The sequence below is a fragment of the Amblyraja radiata genome, chromosome 17 (genome assembly GCF_010909765.2).
Source record: "Amblyraja radiata isolate CabotCenter1 chromosome 17, sAmbRad1.1.pri, whole genome shotgun sequence".
In the NCBI taxonomy this organism is placed as follows: Eukaryota; Metazoa; Chordata; class Chondrichthyes; order Rajiformes; family Rajidae; genus Amblyraja; species Amblyraja radiata.
This window is the reverse complement of record NC_045972.1, coordinates 47,602,352-47,627,723: the sequence shown is the minus strand read 5'-3', so window position 1 is coordinate 47,627,723 and position 25,372 is coordinate 47,602,352. Positions and strand designations below refer to the sequence as shown.

Here is a 25,372-nt window from a genome sequence, read left to right as displayed (position 1 = left end):
AGGGACAACTTTTTCATTTGGAGAGTGGTGGGTATATAGAACGAGCTACTGGAGGAGATAGTTGAGGCAGGTACAGTAACAACATTTAAAAGACATTTAGACGGATACATGGATATGAAAGGGTTAAAGGTATATGGACAAAATGCAAAAGGTTTAGAGGGATATGGAACAAATGTAGGCAAATGGGACTGGGGTATCTGGGTGGGCATGGGTGGGTGGGCATGGGCAAGTTGAGCCACAGGACCTGTTTCCATGCCATTTAGTGCAAAATGCTGGAGTAACTCTGGGTCAGGCAGCTTTTCTGGAGAACATGGACTGGCGACGTTGGGATCATTCGTCAGAGTGATTGTAGTAAGGGGGAGAAAGGTGGAAGAGAGGCCTAGATATCACACAACAAAAAAGCTTTTCACTGTACCTCGATACATGTGACAATAATAAAACTAAACTGCTTCTGTTAAAGGTGCTCTAGATATAACAACTGCAAAAACAGTTACCCGTTCACACATCTGTCGCACGGTGGCGCAGCGGAAGAGCTGCTGCTTCACGGCGCCAGAGACCCGGGTTCAATCCTGAGCTCAGGTGCTGCCCTTGTGGAGTTTGTACGTTCTGCCTGTGACCTCGTGAGTTTTCTCCTGCCACATTTGTAGGTGAATTGGCTTCCTAGTGTGTCAGAGAGAACTAGTGTATGGGTGACCGCTGGTCAGCGTGGCCTCGGTGGGCCAAAGGGCCTGTTTCCAGGCTATATCTCTAAACACTTATCTACACTGCCCTGACATTAGAAGTCTTAAAGGCCTGTCCCACTTACGCGACCTTGGCTCGCAAATTACGCGACCTTGTGGTCGCTTGAGGCATACGGGCACCGTATGGCCATGCAGGGCCGATCCCACTTAGAAGCGTGGAGTTGTGCGGGGCTGGTCCTGACATCACGAGGAGCTCCTAAATTCTGGCAGTGGCCGAAATCATCGCGCGCCAACGGGCTGGCGGCAGGCAGGCGCATTGTGGTCGTACACAGCGTCTTGACGGCGTACGCCTAGCGCGTGGCATTGCGCGATGATGTCACCGCCCGGCATGACATTGCGTGATGACGTCACCGCCCGACGCCGTGCGATGCCCAAATTCAGTCGGCCCGCCTCCTGCCCAGCTGATTGGTAAGCATGACGCAAATGACGTCACGCGCAAACTTAGCGTGTACTTAGCGCGAACTTCATGTGAACTCCGCTTCCGTTTGGTCGCGCCAAACGCACGCAATCGCATGCAAGTGGGACAGGCCCTTTAGTCTTGTGCGAACCCCGCAATTTTGAGGAGATCCACCACTCTCTGGTGTAGCAGGGGCTACGTACTGAGTGATGTGCGTGGTATGCAGGATGGGACTTATTCATAAGTAGAGTCTTATTCATAAGTATTCTTATCACTAAAATGTTTTAAAATAAACTCTGTGCTGTCATTGAGAGGGTGTTGGTGAGGATCACACACAGCACTCGCATAACACCCAGCGTGGAGCCACTCAGCACAGAAACAGGCCCTTCGGCCCGACGCATCCATGCCGACCAAGATGCCTCATCCAGTCTAGTCCCACATTTGTTGACTCATTGAGGCGGGGTGGGGTGGGGGGAGAAAGCTGTAAGAGAGGAGAGGCGTGGCAAAGTGTGGTGAGTGATAGTTGGACACAGCTGGGGGGGGGGAAGAGATGGTTGGCAGATGGGTGGACAAAGTCCAGGGATGAAAAGGAGACAAAAGGGTATCAGATATGAGAGAAGAGGAGTGAAAATGTGAAGCCAGAGGAAGGAATATGGGTAGAATGGGAACAGGGGGATGATATTAATTATCCTAGATTAATTAGATTCCAAGAGTTCCATCTCATACTCTGAGGCTAATGCATAGATTCATAAACAAATATAATTTCAAGTAAAATTGTTCCTCAAATCAATATTTTTCTTTATCTATTTTGATCTATTTGAATTGCAAACAGTTTCAGATGGCAATAAGTAATTAAACCTAGGATTAGCGTAAATAACTTTGAAGCACAAACAATGTTCAGAGTTAGACAATAGGTGCAGGAGGAGGCCATTCGGCCCTTCGTTTGAACATCTTGTTCAGTGCAGTGATGCAACCACTTACTATTCCATGATCAGAGTGACATTGTTCTTGGCTTCGAAGGCATCGTAAAGCTGGATTAGGTTGATGTGACTCAACTGGTTCATGACAGTTATTTCATTCTTTATTTCTTCCTAAATCAGAAGAGAATTCAGATTAACAGCAGAATGTTCGGTATTAAGTAAACACTTATTCTAGAAATGTTATGTTTTTGTAAAGACTCTTTCAATGGTGCCTGTTTATCACGGTGTGTACACGCACACACATACACACACACACACTGCACATGCATCCATACATGCATGCACACACCACACACACACAGGCATGCGCACACACACGCACACGCACACGCACAGAAATATGCATGCACAGATAGACAAAAGTGCTGGAGAAACTCAGCGGGTGCAGCAGCATCTATGGAGTGAAGGAAATAGGCAACATTTCGGGCCGAAACCCTGAATCTGTGGAATTCTCTGCTGTGGAGGCCGGTTCTCTGGATACTTTCAATAGAGAGCTAGATGGGGCTCTTAAAGATAGCGGAGTCAGGGGATATGGGGAGAAGGCCGGAACGGGGTACTGATTGGGGATGATCAGCCGTGATCACATTGAATGGCGGTGCTGGCTCGAAGGGCCGAATGGCCTACTCCTGCACCTAGTGTCTATTGATCATCCAAAATCAGTACCCCATTTCTGCTTTCTCCTCATATCCTTTGATTCCGTTAACCCTGAGAACTAAATCTAACTCCCTCTTGAAAACATCCAGTGAATTGGCCTCCACTGCTTTCTGTTGCAGAGAATTCCACAGATTCACAGTTTTTCCTCATCTCAGTCCTAAATGGCCTACCCCTTATTCTTAAACTGTGGCCCCTGGTTCTGGACTCCCCCGATAAGGAAGGCACGTACCCTGTCCTTTGCTCCTTTCACACTTATTGTTTTGGCAGCAAGTTCGAGGCCTGTTGATGTTTCTGCGCACTTATGAACCTGGCCAAACCGACCCCTGGATAAGAAAGAAAAAACAATTACTGTACATGTTACAAGAAGTTGGTAGACCAGGTTACAACAGAAGCTTTGTTAAGAATCTCAGTTCCCCACCTCCCCTCTGCCCCACCTGGACTCAGACCCATATCTCCCCTTCCACTACATTCCTTCTTCCAGCTTCACAATTCGCAACCGTCAATATTTTGTCTCGTACCTTCTGCCTTTTCATCAGTCTGAAGCAGGGTCTCATAGAAACATAGACAATAGGTGCAGGAGGAGGCCATTCGGCCCTTCGAGCCAGCACCGCCATTCATTGTGATCATGGCTGATCGTCCCCTATCAATAACCCATGCCTGCCTTCTCCCCATATCCCTTGACTCCACCAGCCCCTAGAGCTCTATCTAACTCTCTTAAATCCATCCAGTGACTTGGCCTCCACTGCCCTCTGTGGCAGGGAATTCCACAAATTCACAACTCTCTGGATGAAAAAGTTTTTTCTCACCTCAGTCTTAAATGACCTCCCCTTTATTCTAAGACTGTGGCCCCTGGTTCTGGACTCGCCCAACAATGGGAACATTTTTCCTGCATCTAGCTTTACCAGTCCTTTTATAATTTTATATGTTTCTATAAGATATCCCCTCATCCTTCTAAACTAGGAGACCAAAACTGTACACAATACTCCAGATGTGGTCTCACCAGAGCACTAGACAACTGCAGAAGAACCTCTTTACTCCTATACTGAAATCCTCTTGTTATGAAGGCCAACATTCCATTAGCTTTCTTCACTGCCTGCTGTACCTGCACGCCAACTTTCAGTGACTGGTGTAGAAGGACACCCAGGTCTCGCTGCACCTCCCCCTTACCTAACCTAACCCCATTGAGATGATAATCTGTCCCCTTGTTTTTGCCGCCAAAATGGATAACCTCACATTTATCTATATTTATCTATATTATACTGCACGAAACGTCGCCCATTCCTTCTCTCCAGAGATGCTGTCTGTCCCGCTGAGTTACTCCAGCATTTTGCATCTACCTTCTGTCTTTTCATCTGTGGCTTTGACCAACATCTGCCGATCAAAACTATTTTCTACCAGACTTTGTCCTGCTCCTCCTCTCTTCCAGCTTTCTCCCCCCCCCCCCCCCCCATTCCCTACAATCAGTCCGAAACGTCACCTATTCATATTCTCCCCAGATGCTGCCTGACCCACTTAATTACTCCAGCAGGTTGTTCCATTGTCGGTACATATGACAATTAAACACACTGGACTCTCAACTCCTGAACATATTAACACAGTTAGACCTTACGGAGAATTTTTAGACCACTTGATAGACTACATGTACGATGCGTTTGGTAGAAATTGTGACACGAGGAACTGCAGATGCTGGATTCTTGAGCGAAACACAAAATGCTGGAGGAACTCAACGGGTCAGGCAGCATGTCAGTGGAGGGAATGGACAGGCAACGTTTTGGGTCAGGAAGAAGTGACCTGACCTGAAACATTATCTGTCCATTCTCTCCATGGATGCTGCCCGACCCACCGAGTTCCTCCAGCACTTTGTGTTATGCTCAAAATTACAGCATCTGTAGATTCATAAGATCATAAGACACAGGAGCAGAATCAGGCCATTCGGCCCATCAAGTCTACTCCGCCACTCCAGCATGGCTGATCTATTACTCCCTCCTAACCCCATTTTCCTGCCATCTCCCCATAACCCCTGACACCCACACTAAACAAGAATCTATCTATCTCTGCCTTAAAAATATCCACTGACCTCGCCTCCAAAGAATTCCACAGATCCACCACCCTCTGACTAATGAAATTGCTCCTCATCTCCTTCCTCAAAGAGCTTCCTTTGATTCCGAGGCGATGACCTCCAGTCCTAGACTCTCCCACTAGTGGAAACATCCTCCCCACATCCACTCTATCCAAGCCTTTCACTATTCAGTACGTTTCAATGAGGTCCCCCACCTCTTATTTTTCTAAACTCCAGCGCGTACAGGCCCAGTGCCCTCAAACTCATCTTATGTTAACCTACTCATTCCTGGTAGGCAAAAATGCTGGAGAAACTCAGCCGGTGAGCCCCACCCACTGAGTTTCTCCAGCATTTTTGTCTACCTTCGATTTCCCCAGCATCTGCAGTTCTTTCTTAAACTACTCATCCCTGGGATCATTCTTGTAAACCTCCTCTGGATCCTCTCCAGAGCCAGCACATCCTTCCTTAGATATGGTGCCCAAAATTGCTCACAATATTCCAAATGCGGCCTTATCAGCACCTTATAGAGCCTCAGCATTACATCCCTGTTTTTGTGTACAAGCCCTCTTGAAATAAAAGCCAGCACATTCTTCCTCAGATATGGTGCCTATGATAGCTCGCACTATTCCAAATGTGGCCTGACCAGCGCCTTATTCTGGAGTCCCGCTTCATATTCACGTCTTCCCCGATCCTTTTGTTCATCAGTAACTGTCCAAGATGGACTGGAGACCTGGAGGCAAACCTACCCGCCTAATACCTCATGGTGGTGAACCGTGTATGAGGATGCTACATGGACTTGTTTGGCGGTCACAATGCGATGACTGAAGGGTGCGGGAGGCGACGGACTGTCGTCTGAAAAGGAAAAGGAAATCTTTACAACCGGGCATTACGAATGGTTTCAGAAATATGACTGAAAGTGATTTATTATTTTATTAAAATCTACACAAGGAATTTTTTTTTTTTTAATAAATAAATAAAAGGGGGGAAAAAGAAGAGGGGGGGGAAAAAAAAAAAGAAATATGACTGAAAGTGAGGCACGCTGGAAATAATATCTGGAGTGTGAAAAATCAATTCACCAATAATGATCTTGTAATCTTCTGGCATTTCAACATCTCCCTTTGTTTTCTCTGCCTCCTCGGCTGTGGTCTCTGTGGAACCCTGCTTTTCTCGTTCATTTACCAGGTCAGCTTCTTTGCTGGTTGTCTCGGCTGCTTTTGAAGCCTGTGATTCAATACCTTTCTCCGGATCGCCGCTGGGTTCCGCTTCACTTTGACACCTCTGGATATTTTCCTCGCTCTCTTGGCTTTTGACGTCTGGTGAAGCTTTTTCCTGGTGTTCGGGTGGTCTGCTGACTCTGGCGTCCGACACCGCGACGGGCTTTGTTCCCTTTGCTGTTTTTTGCGATAAGTTTGCTTTTGTGGGTTCTTTGGGTTCTTTCAGCTTTTTGAGGGGTTCCTTCAACCTATTGAAAGGTGCAGGCACAAGGACTTTGCTGGCTTTAATGTCCATAATGAGCCCGGCTGTGAGCTTCGATGTCTTTCCCTTTATCGAGTCAGAAGTCCTGTAAAATAGGCACAGTACAAAATAACCGCAGAATAGTGAAAGGCCTGGAATTACAGTGGATATGGAGACGATGTGTCCACTGATGAGAGAGTCTAGGACTAGAGGCCATCACCTCAGAATTAACGGACTTCCTTTAGGAAGGCGATCAGGAGGAATTTCTTTAGTCAGAGGGTGGTAAATCTGTGGAATTCTTTGCCACGGAAGGCTGTGGAGGCCAAGTCAATGGATATTTTTAAGGCAGAGATAAATAGATTCTTGATTAGTACGGATGTCAGGGGTTATGAGGAGAAGGCAGGAGAATGGAGTAGGGAGGAAGAGATAGATCAGCCATGATTGAATGGCAGAGTAGACGATGGGCCAAAAGGCCTAATTCTGCTCCTATCACTTATGCTGCTTTACAACAAAGACAAAAGGTGCTGGAGTAACTCAGCGGGTCAGGCAGCATCTGTGGAGAACATGGATAGGTGACGTTTCACAGAGTGCTGGAGTATCTCAGCGGGTCAGGCAGCATCTGTGGAGAACATGGATAGGTGACGTTTGGGGTCGGGACCCTTCTTCAGCCCAAAACGCCACCTATCCATGTTCTCCACAGATGCTGCCTGACCCGCTGAGTTACTCCAGCACTCTGTGTCAGTTTATCTAATTAATTTTTTTCTCACTTTAATAGTTTACATTTTAATTAGGGTTTAGTAGAGAAACAATAATGGAAAACAACATCCTTTATTCTGATTTTTCTAATTAAATGACAATGAATTGAAGCGTAAGGACTTAGCGTTTGATGTAAGGGCTCAAGGGTGGACGCATTACTTTAATTGTTTAATTGTTACCTCTCTGGAAGTATAGAGCTTGCGTCAAACTTTGAAGGACTGGTCGCCAGACTGATCCCCGCAGCTTCTGTTGTGCCAGCAAACTTCATCTTATGGGCCTCCTTCCCCTGACTTTGTTCAATCCTCTGTACTTGATGTTCCTCATTCTCTTTGCTCGCTTCTTCCCGGTGTTTTCCCGTTGTTTTGAGACCCTGCGGGCATCCCCCATTTCCCCCGGGAACATCTTTTCCTCCCCTTGTTGCTAAGCACGTCTCTTTGTCACTGGGTGCTCCAGACCTTGTTGCCGCAGCAGGAGTTGGTGGAGGGGCCGAACATACTGACACTTTGCGCTTGGCTGCTGACTCCGAGGTGTCTGCCTCTTTACACTGCAACCTTGCTGGTGATGCAGGTACAAGGCGACTGTCCTCACTCACGTGTTCATCGTTACCTTTCTTGTTCTTTCCACAAAGCTCTGTGCCATCGTTGCTGCCTGCTAAAGCAATGTTAAAAACAAACGTTAAAAAATTCTTCATTTCATTGATAAATATAGACAAGTAAGTAAGTAAGTTTATTGGCCAAGTATTCACATACAAGGAATTTGTCTTGGTGCTCCGCCCACAAGTAACAACATGACATACAGTGACAGTTACGAATGACTCAGAAAACACTAAACATTAATAATAATAAAACATGAATGTTAAAATACCATTGATCAACAGGTGCAGGAGTAGGCCATTCGGCCCTTCGAGCCATCACCGCCATTCAATGTGATCATGGCTGATCATCCCCAATCAGTACCCCGTTCCTGCCTTCCTTCCTCATATCCCCTGACTCCGCTATCTTTAAGACCCCTATCTAGCTCCCTCTTGAAAGCATCCAGAGAACCTGCCTCCACTCCCCTCTGAGGCAGAGAATTTCACATCTCATCACTCTGTGAGAAAAAGTGTTTCCTCGTCTCCGTTCTAAATGGCTTACTCCTTATTCTTAAACTGTGGCCCCTGGTTCTGGACTCCCCCAACATCGGGAACATATTTCCCGATGTTGAAATAGTACTATCATGTGTAAGAAGGAACTTTGTTTGAGTTTATAGATACAGCGTGGAAACAGGCCCTTCGGCCCACTAGGTTGGGGCCGACCAGCCATCCCCGAACACTAGAACTATCCTACACACACCAGGGACAATTTACAACCAAGCCAATTAGTCTACAAACCTGTACGTCTTTGGAGTGTGGGAGGACACTGGAGCACCTGGAGAAAACCCACACGGTCACAGGGAGAACGTACAAACTCCGTTCAGACAGCACCCGTAGTCAGGATCGAACCCGGGTCTCTAATGCTGTGAGGCTGCAACTCTACCGCTGCGCCACTGTTCTGCCCAACTGCAGATGCTGGTTTACACCGAAGATAGACACCAAATGCTGGAGTAACTCAGTGGGTCAGGCAGCATCTCTGGAGAAATGGAATAGGTGACGTTTTGGGTCGAGACCCTTCTTCAGACAGTACTATCGTGTAGTATTTACTTAATTCAGATTACAATGACAGATCCGTCACCTTGTGTGCAAACAATATATTGTTTTAATATCACTACTTGATTTACATCTAAAGTAGGGCCAAATTTTTTTTTTTTTAAAGTCAAGTTAAACAAATATACTTAGCAAAAGTACTGTAAGAGAATGAAGAATACAGCTGACTCCTTTGGTGTGAAGAAGAGTCCTGACCTGAAACATCACCTATCCATGTTCTCTAGAGATGCTGCCTGACCCGCTGAGTTACTCCAAACGTTTGTGTCTTTTTTTGTTAGCCTGTATCTAAAGTTCTTTGATTAAGCATTTTAATGCATTTGTAAGCATATGTGTGGTGGAAATTGATCATATTGATTCACCAATATTGTTAATATTACCCTACTGGAGATTTCTGTTCATGTAATGTAGGGCAAGGTCACAGAAGCAAAGTGTGGCTTGGAATACTTTGTCTCAGTTTGTCTTGCGGTGTTTTGTTCTCTCCACAGATGCTGCTGCACCCGCTGAGTTTCTCCAGCACTTTTGTCGACCTTCGATTTTCCAGCATCTGCAGTTCCTTCTTGAACCTGACCATAGATGTGGTCTTTGTGGAGTTTGCACGTTCTCCCCGTGACTGCGTGGATTTCCTCTGGTTGCCCCGTTTCCCTCCCACATCCCAAAGACGTGCGGATTTGTGGGTTAATTACCCCTCTGTAAATTGCCCCCTCGTGTGTGGGGGGTGGATGAGAAAGTGGGATAACATGGAACTAGTGCGTAGGAAGGAACTGCAAATGCTGGTTAATACTGAAGATAGACACAAAGTGCTGGAGTAACTCAGCAGGTCAGGCAGCATAGAAACATAGAAATTAGGTGCAGGAGTAGGCCATTCGGCCCTTCGAGCCTGCACCGCCATTCAATATGATCATGGCTGATCATCCAACTCAGTATCCCGTACCTGCCTTCTCTCCATACCCTCTGATCCCCTTAGCCACAAGGGCCACATCTAACTCCCTCTTAAATATAGCCAATGAACTGGCCTCGACTACCCTCTGTGGCAGGGAGTTCCAGAGATTCACCACTCTCTGTGTGAAAAAAGTTCTTCTCATCTCGGTTTTAAAGGATTTCCCCCTTATCCTTAAGCTGTGACCCCTTGTCCTGGACTTCCCCAACATCGGGAGCAATCTTCCTGCATCTAGCCTGTCCAACCCCTTAAGAATTTTGTAAGTTTCTATAAGATCCCCTCTCAATCTCCTAAATTCTAGAGAGTATAAACCAAGTCTATCCAGTCTTTCTTCATAAGACAGTCCTGACATCCCAGGAATCAGTCTGGTGAACCTTCTCTGCACTCCCTCTATGGCAATAATGTCCTTCCTCAGATTTGGAGACCAAAACTGTACGTAATACTCCAGGTGTGGTCTCACCAAGACCCTGTACAACTGCAGTAGAACCTCCCTGCTCCTATACTCAAATCCTTTTGCTATGAAAGCATCTCTGGAGCTAATTGATGGGTCGTGAGCCTTCTTCAGCGTGCGAGACTAATGTGAACCGATAGAACTAGTGTGAGTGGCCGTTCGATGGCCAGAGTGGGCTTGGTGGTCTGAAGGACCTGGTTTCCATGCTGTATCTCTAAACCTACACCAGACTGTAACTGTGCAGTCATGAAGATATCACACGCAATCTCGCAACCACTCACTGTTTATTTCTCGATGAGCAGGTGTTTTTATGTCCGTACCTTCAGACACTTCACTGCTTATCTGCACTTGGACTCCCTGGCTGTTAAATCCACGCTTGGCTTTGGAGTCTTTTTCTTCAACTTTATTCTTTGCCTGTTAAGAAAATGGTTTACTAAGTAATGCAACAGCAAGCAGTTAGAAACAGCTTCATCCCCAGAGCTATAGCTGCTCTGAACCGGTCCTGCTGAGTGGCCCCACCCCCCATGAACTGTCTCCCTCAGATGGTCACGTCGCACATCGACCTGGCACAGACCTATTTGCACTTTATTCACTGGAGTTTAGAAGGATGAGGGGGAATCTTATAGAAACATATAAAATTATAAAAGGACTGGACAAGCTGGATGCAGGAAAAATGTCCCCAATGTTGGGCGAGTCCAAAACTTTTTCACCCAGAGAGTTGTGAATTTGTGGAATTCCCTGCCACAGAGGGCAATGGAGGCCAAGTCACTGGATGGATTTAAGAGAGAGTTAGATAGAGCTCCAGGGGCTAGTGGTATCAAGGGATATGGGGTGAAGGTAGGCACGGGTTATTGATAGGGGACGATCAGCCATGATCACAATGAATGGCAGTGCTGGCTCGAAGGGCCGAATAGCCTCCTCCTGCACCTATTTTCTATGTTTCTATGTATACTGTTTTTTTTGTTTTTTAATATAAATCATGTTTCTCTGGGTATCTAAATTTTTAGTTGATTAAGTTATGACATCGGATGGAATCTGCATACCAAATCTCGTTGCACCTCTGTGCAATGACAATAGAAGATATTATTATTATTATTATTAAATGACACAAGAAAACCTCCACCTTCACTCTGTGCACCTGGTTTGGTCCAAGGAAGCAAATAACAAACGGTGAGTGTGGAGAATTGGTGAGAGAGGGACATCTTACTGAGCAATCCGTTTAATAGTCAAGAATGTTTCATTGTCATGTGTAACGACGGTAGAACAATTAACTTTTCACTTGCAGCAGCATAACAGCATATGGGAAGCCCCATACACACAGGTAATATATAAGAATCAAAAATTCGATAAAAATAACAGGCACACATGATGTATTGTTTAAGAAGAAACTGCAGATGCTGGAAAATCAAAGGTAGACAAAAATGCTGGAGAAACTCAGTGGGTGCAACAGCATCTATGGAGTGAAGGAAATAGGCAACGTTTCGGGCTGAAACCCGAAGGAAATAGGCAAAGTTTCGGGCTGAAACCTGAAGGAAATAGGCAACGTTTCGGGCTGAAACGTTGCCTATTTCCTTCACTCCATAGATGCTGCTGCACACGCTGAGTTTCTCCAGCATTTTTGTCTAAGTTTTGTCTTCGGTTTCGGCCCGAAACGTTGCCTATTTCCTTCGCTCCATAGATGCTGCTGCACCCGCTGAGTTTCTCCAACGCTTTTGTCTACTACACATGATGTATTCAAGAGAAAGTTAGATTTAGCTCTTCGGGCTAACAGAATCAAGGGATATGGGGAGAAAGCAGAAATGGGGCACTGATTCTGGGATGATCAGCCATGATCATATTGAATGGCGGTGCTAGCTCAAATGGACGGACGGCCTACTCCTGCACCTATTTTCTATGTTTCTAATACTTATGCATATCAACAAAGTTCTTAGTGTAACCGAAGACAGTCCATAGTTGAGGTTAGTGTTGTGAAGTGTTCAATAGCGTGATTGATGGCTGTTGGGAAGAAGCTGTTCTTGAACCTGGAGCTCGTGGTTTTCAGACTCTTGTACCTTCTTCCCACTGGTAGGAGTGAGATGTCAACGTGGCCAGATTAGGATGATAACGGTGGAGATAATGAGGCAAGAAGTCAGAGTAATAAGAAGTAATAATGTCAGGAAAATTGGTGTGGGTCTTTGATGATGCTGGCTGCCATCCTGAGGCAGTGCCTCATGTTAATCCCTTCGGTGGTGGGGAGGTCAGTACCCGTGATGGTCCGGGCAATGTCTACCCCTCTCTGTAATCTCCATCATTCATCGTGATAATCGGGGAGCAGCGTTAATTGGAGAGGGCGACGGTTGTGATGGGGAATGGGATGTACGTGATTGATCTGGAGGTCCACATCCTTTGAATGTGGGATTGAGTGGGACACTTCTCTCCACAGCTCCACTAGGAGTACATAGAAGGAAATTGCCTTGCTAATTGTGGCCGGCGCAGGCTGTGAGAACCCATTGCATTCTCCACACAGAAGAAAGCCAGGTCTGCTCACGGCCAAGTGTCTATTCTTGGCATCTGTGACACTGGCCAATTTTGTGACCTTTATCAATCTGGCCCACAGTACATTTATGGCTCACAACAAACATGCGCTGCCATTCTGAAGGTTAACAGCCGAGGACAGGTGTTGTACGCCCAAATTTCCAAGATGCAGTAACTCACAGCCTTGCTAAGTCAACGTACCGTTCAACAATTTGTAAAAAAAAAAGCGTTTCTAGAATATTTTACTTTTATTTCTTATTTTGACAATTATCCGCAATTATTCTTGGTCTTTTTTAGCTAAGGTTCTGCTTCTCCCATTTATGTTGCCCACTCTTTAACTTCTTGTAATGTTACATCCATTATTACTGTCCGCTTTCTCCCTAATCTATATATGTAGGAAGGAACTGCAGATGCTGGGTTTTACACCAAAGATAGACAGAATAAGTTGGAGTAACTCAGCCGCCCAGGCAGCATCTCTGGAGAGAAGGAATGGGTGACATTTCGGGTCGAGACTCTTCTTCAAACTGGGAGTCGGGGGAAAGGGAACCTAGAGGTGTGAAAAGGTACAGAACAAAGCAGACAGCACCAATGGCCAAGGAGCCCACAATGGTCCATTGTTGGCTGAAGAGGAGATGCAAATAGACAATAAGTGCAGGAGTAGGCCATTCGGCCCTTCGAGCCAGCACCGCCATTCAATGTGATCATGGCTGATCATCCCCAATCAGTACCCCGTTCCCGCCATCTCCCCATATCCCCTGACTCCGCTATTTTTAAGAGCCCTATCTAGCTCTCTCTTGAAAGCATCCAGAGAACCTGCCTCCACCGCCCTCTGAGGCAGAGAATTTCACATCTCATCACTCTCTGTGAGAAAAAGTGTTTCCTCGTCTCCGTGAAGGAAAAAGGACAATGAAACTAGTAAGATGACTAGGGTGGGGGAGGGGCGGAGAGAGAGGGGATGCAAGGGTTACTTGAAATTAGAGAAATCAATATTCATACCTCTGGGTTGTAAGCTCGGGCAGCTAAGGCATTCAAGTAAGGCACTGCTTTTTTTTGTGACAATTGTGAAATATTGGCATCTCTAAGAAGTTAAAAAGTAGATTGATGTACAGTAGCCAAAACCTTCACGTGAACAGTTACATACTGGCACCATATTGTGCAGAGAAAAAACACTGAGTTAATGTCTGTAGAATGGTGTTGACCCGAAACATCACCCATTCCTTCTCTCCACAGATGCTGCCTGTCCCACTGAGTTACTCCAGCCTTTTGTGTCTATCTCCAGTGATGCTGCCTGGCCCGCTGAGTTACTCCAGCATCTGCAGTCCCTTGTGTCTCTATCTGAGTTAGGTTCACCTGGTACTGTAATCATCCCATGGGTTTGGTTCACATGCTTGATCAATGATGTTTTATCATTAATGTTTTAAACTCGCAGATTAGGTCGCCCAAGTGGGACAGCCCCTTAACTGTAACAAAGTACAGTGTCACATCTTACACCTTGTACTGAAACAAGCATGGACAGAGGTCATTTGGCCCATCAAAACCATGCTAGCCCCCAATGGAACAAACCCACTAGCCCTATTCCTCTGCTTTCCCTCTGCATGTAACCTGTTCTCTCATCTGAGCTTCAGTCCCCGACTCTCAGTCTGAAGAAGGGTTCCGACCCGAAACGTCACCTATTCATTTTCTCCAGAGATGCTGCCTGTCCCGCTGAGTTACTCCAGCTTTTTGTCTCTGTCTGCAATAAATACTTTCTTGGACCTTATGGTTTAATTTAAATGCACGCTCAAAGAAATCTAAAACACAACTCTGTCCAAGCATGCGGTTGTATATAAAAAATTCCTTATGGGGTTAAAAATAGTCTCTCTCTAGACAAATACTTTTTGCATTAACTCTTTAAATTTTGGGGACCCACAGTTAAGTTCTGGTTGTCCCCTCTCATTAGACACAATCCACAGACAAAGTGCAATGCCCGCAATGGGGTAGAAATGAGTAGGAAGGAACAGCAGATGCTGGTTTCAACCGAAGATAGACACAGAATGCTGGGGTAACTCAGCGGGACCGGCAGCATCTCTGGAGAGAAGGAAACGTCACCCATTCCTTCTCTCCAACATTTTGTCTCTATCTTCAGTGTAAACCAGCATCTGCAGTTCCTTCCTAAACATTTCCACTCTGGTTTATGACTCGTAGCACACGAGAGCGCAACGGGATTGGAGTGGTACAGGAACTGTATCATCGTTGAAATTACTTTGCTATTATTTTACTGTAATATATACTATATGAGTAACACACTTTCACACAAGACAGCGCCCATGACTTCTCCTTTTATGTTTAATCAAATAAATGCTAAAACAAGGCAACTGTGAGGATGATTTTGATTTTATTCCAGAAGTGTAACACAGACTTTTTCTAGTCAAAGTCAAAATCATTTCCTTGGCTCCTATAACTTGTCAGAGGTTATGGGGAGAAGACGGGAGAATGGGGTTAGGACGGAGAGATAGATTCAAGATACAAGAGAGTTTATTGTCATGTGTCCCAGATAGGACAATGAAATTCTTGCTTTGCTTCAGCACATTGAATATAGAAGGCATGAATACAGAACAGATCAGTGTGTCCATATACCATTGTATAAATATATACACACATGAATAAATAAACTGATAAAGTGCAAATAAACTGATAATGGGCTATTAATGTTCAGAGTTTTGTTTGAGTTGAGTTCAATATCCTGATGGCTGGAGATCAGCCATGATCGAATGGCAGAGTAGACGTGATGGGCCGAATGGCCTTATTTTGCTCCTATCACTTATGAAATTATGAACTATATTATATACGAATAGCAAATTATTTGGTCATAAGTGCGTGATGAACATGTATGTGTTAAAAAAAAGTACATTCATTCTAAACACATCATTTTTAATTAAAAATTATGAAGTTTTGTAAACAATCGCTTGTTATTAAATTGACTGACCTCTGAATATTCTACGAGACTTCCCTTTCTCCACGGCACCGTTCCTTTAAGGATAAACTGGACGACGTGGGAATTTTTGAAGGTTTCGCCCACGAAGTGGACAGCCTTACCGACGGCCGACACGGTTTTCTCGATGCCGTCTAACTTCTCCTTTTGTTTGGCTGCGCCTTCGTGCACTGACATGACCAGCCTGAGCAGCTCGGTGAACAGAGGTTTCATCTCCGGGTGTCCAGGGCAGGGGGTCGGTGGCAGGGGGTCGGTGGTACCTCTCCTCTCTCCCACCTCTTCACGACCTCCTTTCAGCACAATATTCTTTTCCAAGTCACACATTCCCTCAGACATGAGCTCCAGCTTCTTGAGCACCTGCCCTTGGAAGTTCACTATTTGATCTATCTTCTCGTTCAGTAGATTCAGTTTGCCATCCATGGTGCTCAGGTTATTGGCCACGGTGCCTTGATGCGGACCAAATGGTTTCTTTGCTTGTACAATGGACTCGCTTTTACTCTGAGCCTCCACGTTCCCTCCTTCGTACATTCTGGCCAAGCAAGTGGCCAGGGAGACCCGTGCACTCATATTGTCGGGGAATAAATCAGAGACAAAAAGATCTTTTCAAAACACGCCTCGTGACATTGCCCCCGCCCTTCAGTAATCTCCAAAAACAAAACCACCACCACAAGCAAACGCAAGTGTGTTTCTCTCGTTTAATCCCCAGCTCAGTTATATTGCCAGAGACAAACAATAAATCAGCTTTAACATTGTCAGTCTCCTTCAGCTGAGAACTCTGTTGTCTCCGTCACCCCGCGCAGATTCTTAAATAACCTTGCCTGCTTTGTGCAATCCAAATTCTTCGTTGCCATCTGATGTCACAGAAATGTTCCTGAGCCATCAGCATATTTTTTTTTCCTCTGGGCAACCTGTTGATGGACATGTCATCTGCAAAAAGTGACAAATCGCCACGGCTTACATTTATTAAAGACTAAAGTCCTACACGTGTAAACAGGGCCGGCCTTAGAGGGTGCGGGGCCCAATTGGGAACAATTTTGGTGAACCCCAGATTCCCAGCCAAGGTCTGTCAGCCCAGTTATTTAGTATATATTATGAAATTGTACACTAGGAGCTATGGATTCTACACTGTGTGAATCTCTCCTGCTCCCTCCCGTTTGACTGTCAGTAGATCCGCTGGCTTCCAACCTTTACCGTAACTGCTAATTATGTGATTGGACACAATGCCCTTGGAGACAGCGGCTGATTGGACGGGAGGAGACCTATTTGTTGATGGACGGGAATTTTAAGGCAAGCTGGTTGGTGATTGGATGCAACCCCCTTAGAGACAGCGTTTGATTGGCCGCCAAATAGAATTATCGTATAGGAAAACAAAAATCGCTGGTCGGTGCGAACTCAGTGGACTATCCGGTTGTATCTCCAAACTAAACAGTATAACATGCAGGTACATTCATTTACAATTAAATTCAGTGATTATTTCACATGATTTCTCACTGTGTAAAGCTCAATATCTGACCAATTTCTGTTTAACACGTTTGGTCTGCCGTGAGCATTTTTCTCTCCCAAAACAGTTCATATCTAGCAAACTATAAGATCCCCCCTCAATCTTCTAAATTTTATCGAGTACAAGCCGAGTCTATCCAGTCTTTCTTCAGGTTAAATGTGTATGAAGGAACTGCAAATGCTGGCTTAAACCAAAGATAGACACAAAAGACTGGAGAAACTCAGCGGGTCAGACAGCATCTCTGGAGAGAAGGAATAGGCTCTGAAGATGGGTCTCGACCTGAAACATCGCCTCTTCTTTTTCTTCACAGATACTGCCTAACCAGTTAAGTTATAGCCCTGTCCCACAGTACGAGTTCATTCCAAGAGCTCTCCCGAGTTTAAAAAAAAATCAAACTCGTGGTAAGCACGGAGAATGAACGTAGCGGGTACGTCGGAGCTCGGGGACGTCTCTTAGCGCTAACGGCAGGTACTCGGGAAGATTCGCTAATGGCAGGTAAGCACGGGAAGACTCATGAAAATGTTTCAACATGATGAAAAATATCCACGAGAGCCCCAAGTACCGACGAGTGGCCATTACCGTAAATCTCCGAGTTCGAATCAGGGCAAACTCGGGATAACTCTTGGAATGAACTCGTACAGTGGGACAGGGCTTTTACTCCAGTTTTTTGTGTCTATCTCTGGTTTGTAGGTTAATTGGCATTCGGTAAATTGTCCCCTAGTGTGTAAGGGGTGGATGTGAAAATGAGATAACATGGAACTAGTGTGAACGGGGTGATCTATGGTCGGCGTGGGACTCGCTGGGACGAAAGGCTCTGCCATGTGAGACATTACTCTGGTGTAATACGACAGGTATTGTTGTGCGGTGCGCGTCTTTTAATGGGAAATCAACTCAGTAGTTTCCAAAGCAGGCGTTAGTGATGTCAAAGAATTTCACACCTAGCTGCTGCAAGGCAAGGCAAGCAGGCAGGTTTATTCAAAATGGGCTATTTGATAAATGCGATCTTTTAATTACTCATGCACCAGAGGTCAACATTCTTATCTTGCTGCAGAAATGCCGGGGGGAGAGGGGGGGGAATGTAGAATCCCAACCATTTGCATTGACGTTACTTTTGCATTCCTGCCCGACAGATCTGAATGTTATCACCAGAAGCAAATCCCTTGAAAGGTCCCAGGCATTCATTAGCAACCCATCAGATTTCACACTCCTGTACAGGCGACCCACTGAGTCCCTCTGATATTTTTACACAGAAATCATTACTATTATGCTTTAAAACCGTTAACTTAACATGATGAAATGTCAGTGCACCAGCTTTAGGCTTTAGAGCGCGGATACAGGCCCTTTGGCCCACTGAATCCGCGCCGACCAGCGATCCCCCCTCCCCCCGCACACTAGCACCATCCTACACACTAGGGACAACATACAATTTTTACCGAAGCCAGTAAGCCCAGAAACATTAGGATGTTTAAGGAAATCAGAGAATCCGGAGAAAATCCACACACACACAGGGTGAACATGCAAACTCTGCGCAGACAGCACCTGTAGTCAGGATCGAACCCGGGTCTCTGGTGCTTCTTAAACTATCGCAGTGTCATTCACCCTTGAGACTTTATCACAACATTTCATTCACCCTCGACTAACTTTTCGTATGTTTTTTGGTAATTTTCATCTTCTGTATCAGTTTATATATCATTTATTTTGTCACGTGAGCAAAAAAACATAAATTAACTAATTCACCCCAAAATAATTTCATTCACCCTTGGGTGAACCATTCACCAGTTTAAGATGCACTGCCAAGGCAGCAACTCTACCGCTGGGCCACACAAAACAGAAAACATTCAGTGTTCAAGAAGGAATTGCAGATGCTGGACTTGACTGTTTTCAAGAATCAAGATTCAAGAGAGTTTATTGTCATGTGTCCCTGATAGGACAATGAAATTCTTGCTTTGCTTCAGCACAACAGAACATAGTAGGCATTGACTACAGAACAGATCAGTGTGTCCATATACCATTATATAAATATATACACACATTAATAAATAAACGGATAAAGATTTGATAAAGAAACTGATTAAAAAAACAAAGCTGTTGTTCTACTCTGACTGTATGTGTACAACAGAGGCTGTGGAAGGAATCAAATTAACGACTAATTCTGTTTTCAACTAATGTGTTTTCATAAAAGAGTAGTCAAAACTCCACATTTCTAACTAATTTCTGGAGGGAAACTGGATTGCACATCTTCAACTTAACTTTACAACTTAACCTAAATCTAACTATTGGGGACACAACAAACTGTAGATGCTGCTTTACAAGAAAAGACACAAAGTGCTGGAGTAACTCAGCCAGTCAGGCAGCATCTCTGGAGAATATGGATAGGTGACGTTTCGGGTCGGGATCCTTCTTCAGACTCCAGCAGTCTGTGAAACGTCACCTATCCATGTTCTCCACAGATGCTGCCTGACCCGCTGAGTTACTCCAGCACTCTGTGAAACATCACCTATCCATGTTCTCCACAGATGCTGCCTGACCCGCTGAGTTACTCCTACACTCTGTGTCTAAATCTAACTATTGTTCACTACATTGCACCCACGTTTCGGAATGCTCTGAAGATGGATTAATTTAAACCAATCCACCCTTGAAGAAAATGATTGGTTCAGGTACAACGTCTATGTACAACATGGAAAAGTACTCCGACACACAAAGTCCGTGCTGAACATGTTGCCAAGTTCAACTAATCTCATCTGTCTGCACATGATCTATATCCCTCCGTTCCTCGCATATCCATGTGTTTCCTTTGATCGGATGAGCTAACCTGCGTGTCAATGCACTTCTCCTCGGCCCCACATCCATATCCATGCACCTCGCCTGGTTTTACACTCCGCTGAAGTCAACAAAGATAATATTCAATAACATGTTGTGGGAAGGAACTGCAAACGCTGGCTTTAACCAAAGATAGACGCAAAATGCTGGAGTAACTCAGTGGGTCAGGCAGCATCTCTGGCGAACATGTATAAATGACATAAATATAGTAAGTAAATTTTTATTTATATAGCACGTTTAAATCAACTCAAGTTGAAACCAGTGGTTTACATAGAAAAAAATAATTAGGTTTCGTACATCCATAGAAAATTTTTTTAAAAGAAAAAATGACACAACACATTATAGAATTCAACATGAACGCCCCCCCCCCCCCCCCCCCCCCCCCCCCCCCCCCCAGCAGAATCAACATTTTCCACTGTGGGGAAAGGCACCAGAAAGTTCAATCCTCTTCCTCTGTGATCACCCGAGGTCGGGGCCTTGAGTTTAACTTGATTAAATATAATCAAGTTAAACTCAAGTACAATAGGTAGAACCAAGGGGATAGTTCTCAGCATTGTAGCGCACCAGTTCCACAGACAAAGTGTAACGTCTACAATGGGGTAGAGGTGTGTAGGAAGGAACTGCAGATGCTGGTTTAAACCGAAGATAGACACAAAATGCTGGAGTAACTCAGCGGGACAGGCAGCATCTCTGGATAGAAGGAACGGCTTACGTTTTGGGTTGAGACCCTTCATCAGACTGATTCTCGACCAGAAACGTCACCCATTCCTTCTCTCCAGAGATGCTGCCTGACCTGCTATGTTACTCCAGCATTTTGTGTCTATCTTGTTCAATAATATGTCGATCTGATGGTCTAGCCAATACCACCGTTTTCCCTCTTACTTAGTTGAAGGAAATTAACTCCTGGGGAACAGTTCCTGCCAATATAGTGGATGATGTGCAGAGTGCTAGAGTAACACAGCAGGTCAGGCAGCACCTGCAGACGGAATGGACAGTTGATATTTTGGGTGGAGACCCTTAGTCAGACCTTTTGCTCAAGATTCCAGCATTTATAGACAATAGGTGCAGGTGTAGGCCATTCGGCCCTTCGAGCCAGCACCGCCATTCAATGTGATCAAGGCTGATCATTCCCAATCAGTGCCCCGTTCCTGCCTACTCCCCATATCCCCCGACTCCGCTATTTTTAAGAGCCCTATCTAGCTCTCTCTTGAAAGCATCCAGAGAACCTGCCTCCACCGCCCTCTGAGGCAGAGAATTCCACAGACTCACCACTCTCTGTGAGAAAAAGTGTTTCCTCGTCTCCATTCTAAATGGCTTACTCCTTATTCTTAAACCAAATTAGGTGGAAGTTGCTGCCTCACAGCGCCAGAGACCCGGGTTCAATCCTGACCACGGCATTTGTATGTTCTCCCTGTGCCCGCTTGGGTTTTCTACGGGTGCTGCGGTTTCTTCCCACACTCCCATGACATACAGGTTTGTAGGTTAATTGGCTTCAGTAAGAATGTAAATTGCCCCTGGTGTGTGTAGGATAGTGTTAGTGTGCGGGGATCGCAGGTCGGCGTGGACTCGGTGGGCTAAAGGACCTGTTTCCACGCTGTATTCTAAATATGCAAAACAAATTCTGCACTTTCTTGTGTCTCCATTGTGTATGGTGCTGGGAGGTAACATTTCAATTCCTCATATTTGTTTTACATGCTATCCAATCAGATCAGAAAATACTGCACATAAATGCAATCCAGTCAAACTCCAGTACAATGGGTAGAGCAAAGGGCAAGATACAGAGTGCAGAATATAGTTCTCAGCATTGTAGCACGTCAGTTCTGGAGACAAAGTCCAATGTCCCCAATGGGGTAGAGGTGAATCAGACAGTACCCTAGCTTATGGAAGGACCGTTCAGAAGCCTGATAACAGAGGGGAAGAAGCTGTTCCTGAATTCTGTTGACATTAAGATAGACACACAGGGCGATTAAAGTGATCTAATCTGAACAGAATGTGTAGGAAGGAACTGCAGATGCTTGTTTACACTGAAGATAGACACAAAGTGTCATGGAGTGACAGAGTCATAGAGTGATACAGTGTGGAAACAGGCCCTTTGGCCCAACTCGCCCACACCAGCCAACAATGTTCAAGAAGGAACTGCAGATGCTGGAAAATCGAAGGTAGACAAAATTGCTGGAGAAACTCAGCGTGTGCGGCAGCATATATGGAGCAAAGGAAATAGGCAACGTCTCGGCCCGAAACGTTGCCTATTTCCTTCGCTCCATAGATGCTGCCGCACACGCTGAGTTTCTCCAGCAATTTTGTCTAGCAGCCAACAATGTCTCATCTACCCTAGTCCCACTTGTCTGTGCTTGGTCTATAACCCTCCAAACCTGTCCTATCAACTGAAACTGAATAAACTGAATAAGGGGGGTGGGGTGTCAAATGGGATAGTCGAGGATGGAGTTAAAGGGAAAGGGTTTCTTAAATGTGTGAGCGTAGAGACAGAGGGGTGTAAAATGAGGGTAGAAGCAATAGGTAGCAAGGTAAAAAGTAAAAGTGGCAGGCAGACAAATCCAGGGCAAAAATCAAAAAGGGCCACTTTTCACCATAATTGTATAAGGGGTAAGAGCGTTGTAAAAACAAGCCTGAAGGCTTTGTGTCTCAATGCAAGGAGCATTCGTAATAAGGTGGATGAGTTGAATGTGCAGATAGCTATTAATGACTGATATAGTTGGGATCACGGAGACATGGCTCCAGGGTGACCAAGGCTGGGAGCTGAACATCCAGGGATATTCAATATTCAGGAGGGATAGACAGAAAGGAAAAGGAGGCGGGGTAGCGTTGCTGGTCAGAGAGGAGATTAACGCAATAGAAAGGAAGGACATTAGCTTGGAGGATGTGGAATCGATATGGGTAGAGCTGCGAAACACTAAGGGGCAGAAAACGCTAGTGGGAGTTGTGTACAGGCCACCTAACAGTAGTAGTGGAGTTGGGGATGGCATCAAACAGGAAATTAGAAATGCGTGCAACAAAGGTAAAACTGTTATAATGGGTGACTTCAATCTACATATAGATTGGGTGAATCAAATTGGCAAGGGTGCTGAGGAAGAGGATTTCTTGGAATGTATGCGGGATAGTTTTCTAAACCAACATGTAGAGGAACCAACGGGAGAGCAGGCTATTCTAGACTGGGTATTGAGTAATGAGGAAGGGTTAGTTAGCAGTCTTGTTGTGTGTGGCCCCTTGGGCAAGAGTGACCATAATATGGTTGAGTTCTTCATTAGGATGGAGAGTGACATTGTTAATTCAGAAACAAGGGTCCTGAACTTAAAGAAAGGTAACTTTGAGGGTATGAGACGTGAATTGGCCAAGATAGACTGGCAATTGATTCTTAATGGGTTGACGGTGGATATGCAATGGAAGGCATTTAAAGACTGCATGGATGAACTACAACAATTGTTCATCCCAGTTTGGCAAAAGAATAAATCAGGGAAGGTAGAGCATCCGTGGATAACAAGGGGAATCAGGAATAGTATCAAAACAAAAGATGAAGCATACAAATTAGCCAGAAAAAGCAGCCTACCAGAGGACTGGGAGAAATTCAGAGTCCAGCAGAGGAGGACAAAGGGCTTAATTAGGAAAGGGAAAATAGATTATGAAAGAAAACTGGCAGGGAACATAAAAACTGACTGCAAACGTTTTTATAGATATGTGAAGAGAAAAAGGTTAGTTAAAACAAATGTAGGTCCCTTGCAGTCAGAAATAGGTGAATTGATCATGGGGAACAAGGACATGGCAGACCAATTGAATAACTACTTTGGTTCTGTCTTCACTAAGGAAGACATAAATAATCTGCCGGAAATAGCAGGGGACCGGGGGTCAAATGAGATGGAGGAATTGAGTGAAATCCAGGTTAGCCGGGAAGTGGTGTTAGGTAAATTGAATGGATTAAAGGCCGATAAATCCCCAGGGCCAGATAGGTTGCATCCCAGAGTACTTAAGGAAGTAGCCCCAGAAATAGTGGATGCATTAGTGATAATTTTTCAAAACTCTTTAGATTCTGGAGTAGTTCCTGAGGATTGGCGGGTAGCAAATGTAACCCCACTTTTTAAAAAGGGAGGGAGAGAGAAAATGGGGAATTACAGACCAGTTAGTCTAACATCGGTGGTGGGGAAACTGCTAGAGTCAGTTATTAAAGATGGGATAGCAGCACATTTGGAAAGTGGTGAAATCATTGGACAAAGTCAGCATGGATTTACAAAAGGTAAATCATGTCTGACGAATCTTATAGAATTTTTCGAGGATGTAACTAGTAGAGTGGATATGGGAGAACCAGTGGATGTGTTATATCTGGACTTTCAGAAGGCTTTCGACAAGGTCCCACATAAGAGATTAGTATACAAACCTAAAGCACACGGTATTGGGGGTTCAGTATTGATGTGGATAGAGAACTGGCTGGCAGACAGGAAACAAAGAGTAGGAGTAAACGGGTCCTTTTCACAATGGCAGGCAGTGACTAGTGGGGTACCGCAAGGCTCAGTGCTGGGACCTAGCTATTTACAATATATATTAATGATTTGGACGAGGGAATTGAATGCAACATCTCCAAGTTTGCAGATGACACAAAGCTGGGGAACAGTGTTAGCTGTGAGGAGGATGCTAGGAGGCTGCAAGGTGACTTGGATAGGCTGGGTGAGTGGGCAAATGCATGGCAGATGCAGTATAATGTGGATAAATGTGAGGTTATCCACTTTGGTGGCAAAAACAGGAAAGTAGACTATTATCTGAATGGTGGCCGATTAGGAAAGGGGGAGATGCAACGAGACCTGGGTGTCATGGTACACCAGTCATTGAAAGTAGGCATGCAGGTGCAGCAGGCAGTGAAGAAAGCGAATGGTATGTTAGCATTCATAGCAAAAGGATTTGAGTATAGGAGCAGGGAGGTTCTACTGCAGTTGTACAGGGTCTTGGTGAGACCACGCCTGGAGTATTACGTACAGTTTTGGTCTCCTAATCTGAGGAAAGACATTCTTGCCATAGAGGGAGTACAGAGAAGGTTCACCAGACTGATTCCTGGGATGTCAGGACTTTCAAATGAAGAAAGACTGTTATAGACTCAGCTTGTACTCACTAGAATTTAGAAGATTGAGGGGGGATCTTATAGAAACCTACAAAATTCTTAAGGGGTTGGACAGGCTAGATGCAGGAAGATTGTTCCCGATGTTGGGGAAGTCCAGAACAAGGGGTCACAGTTTAAGGATAAGGGGGAAATCTTTTAGGACCGAGATGAGGAAAACATTTTTCACACAGAGAGTGGTGAATCTCTGGAATTCTCTGCCACAGAAGGTAGTTGAGGCCAGTTCATTGGCTATATTTAAGAGGGAGTTAGATGTGGCCCTTGTGGCTAAAGGGATCAGGGGGTATGGAGAGAAGGCAGGTACAGGATACTGAGTTGGATGATCAGCCATGATCAT

At 45.1% G+C, this 25,372-nt stretch overlaps 1 protein-coding gene across 2 annotated transcripts in view; it reads right to left on the bottom strand.

The window, feature by feature from the left end:
* Positions 1–16,572, bottom strand: part of mylk3 (myosin light chain kinase 3) — a 35,828-nt gene extending 19,256 nt beyond the window's left edge. Inside the window, exons 1-7 of one of the 2 annotated variants that reach the window (XM_033036414.1) lie at positions 15,590–16,572; positions 10,392–10,524; positions 7,221–7,692; positions 5,907–6,391; positions 5,577–5,682; positions 3,001–3,094; positions 2,119–2,228 (exon numbers count right to left, since the gene is read on the bottom strand). In XM_033036414.1, coding sequence (XP_032892305.1) covers positions 2,119–2,228; positions 3,001–3,094; positions 5,577–5,682; positions 5,907–6,391; positions 7,221–7,692; positions 10,392–10,524; positions 15,590–16,162 — 1,973 coding nt within the window. In that variant the 5' untranslated portion in view covers positions 16,163–16,572. The remainder of the gene's footprint in view (positions 1–2,118; positions 2,229–3,000; positions 3,095–5,576; positions 5,683–5,906; positions 6,392–7,220; positions 7,693–10,391; positions 10,525–15,589) is intronic. The other variant, XM_033036415.1, reaches the window with a different exon arrangement.
* Positions 16,573–25,372: the final 8,800 nt, after the last annotated feature.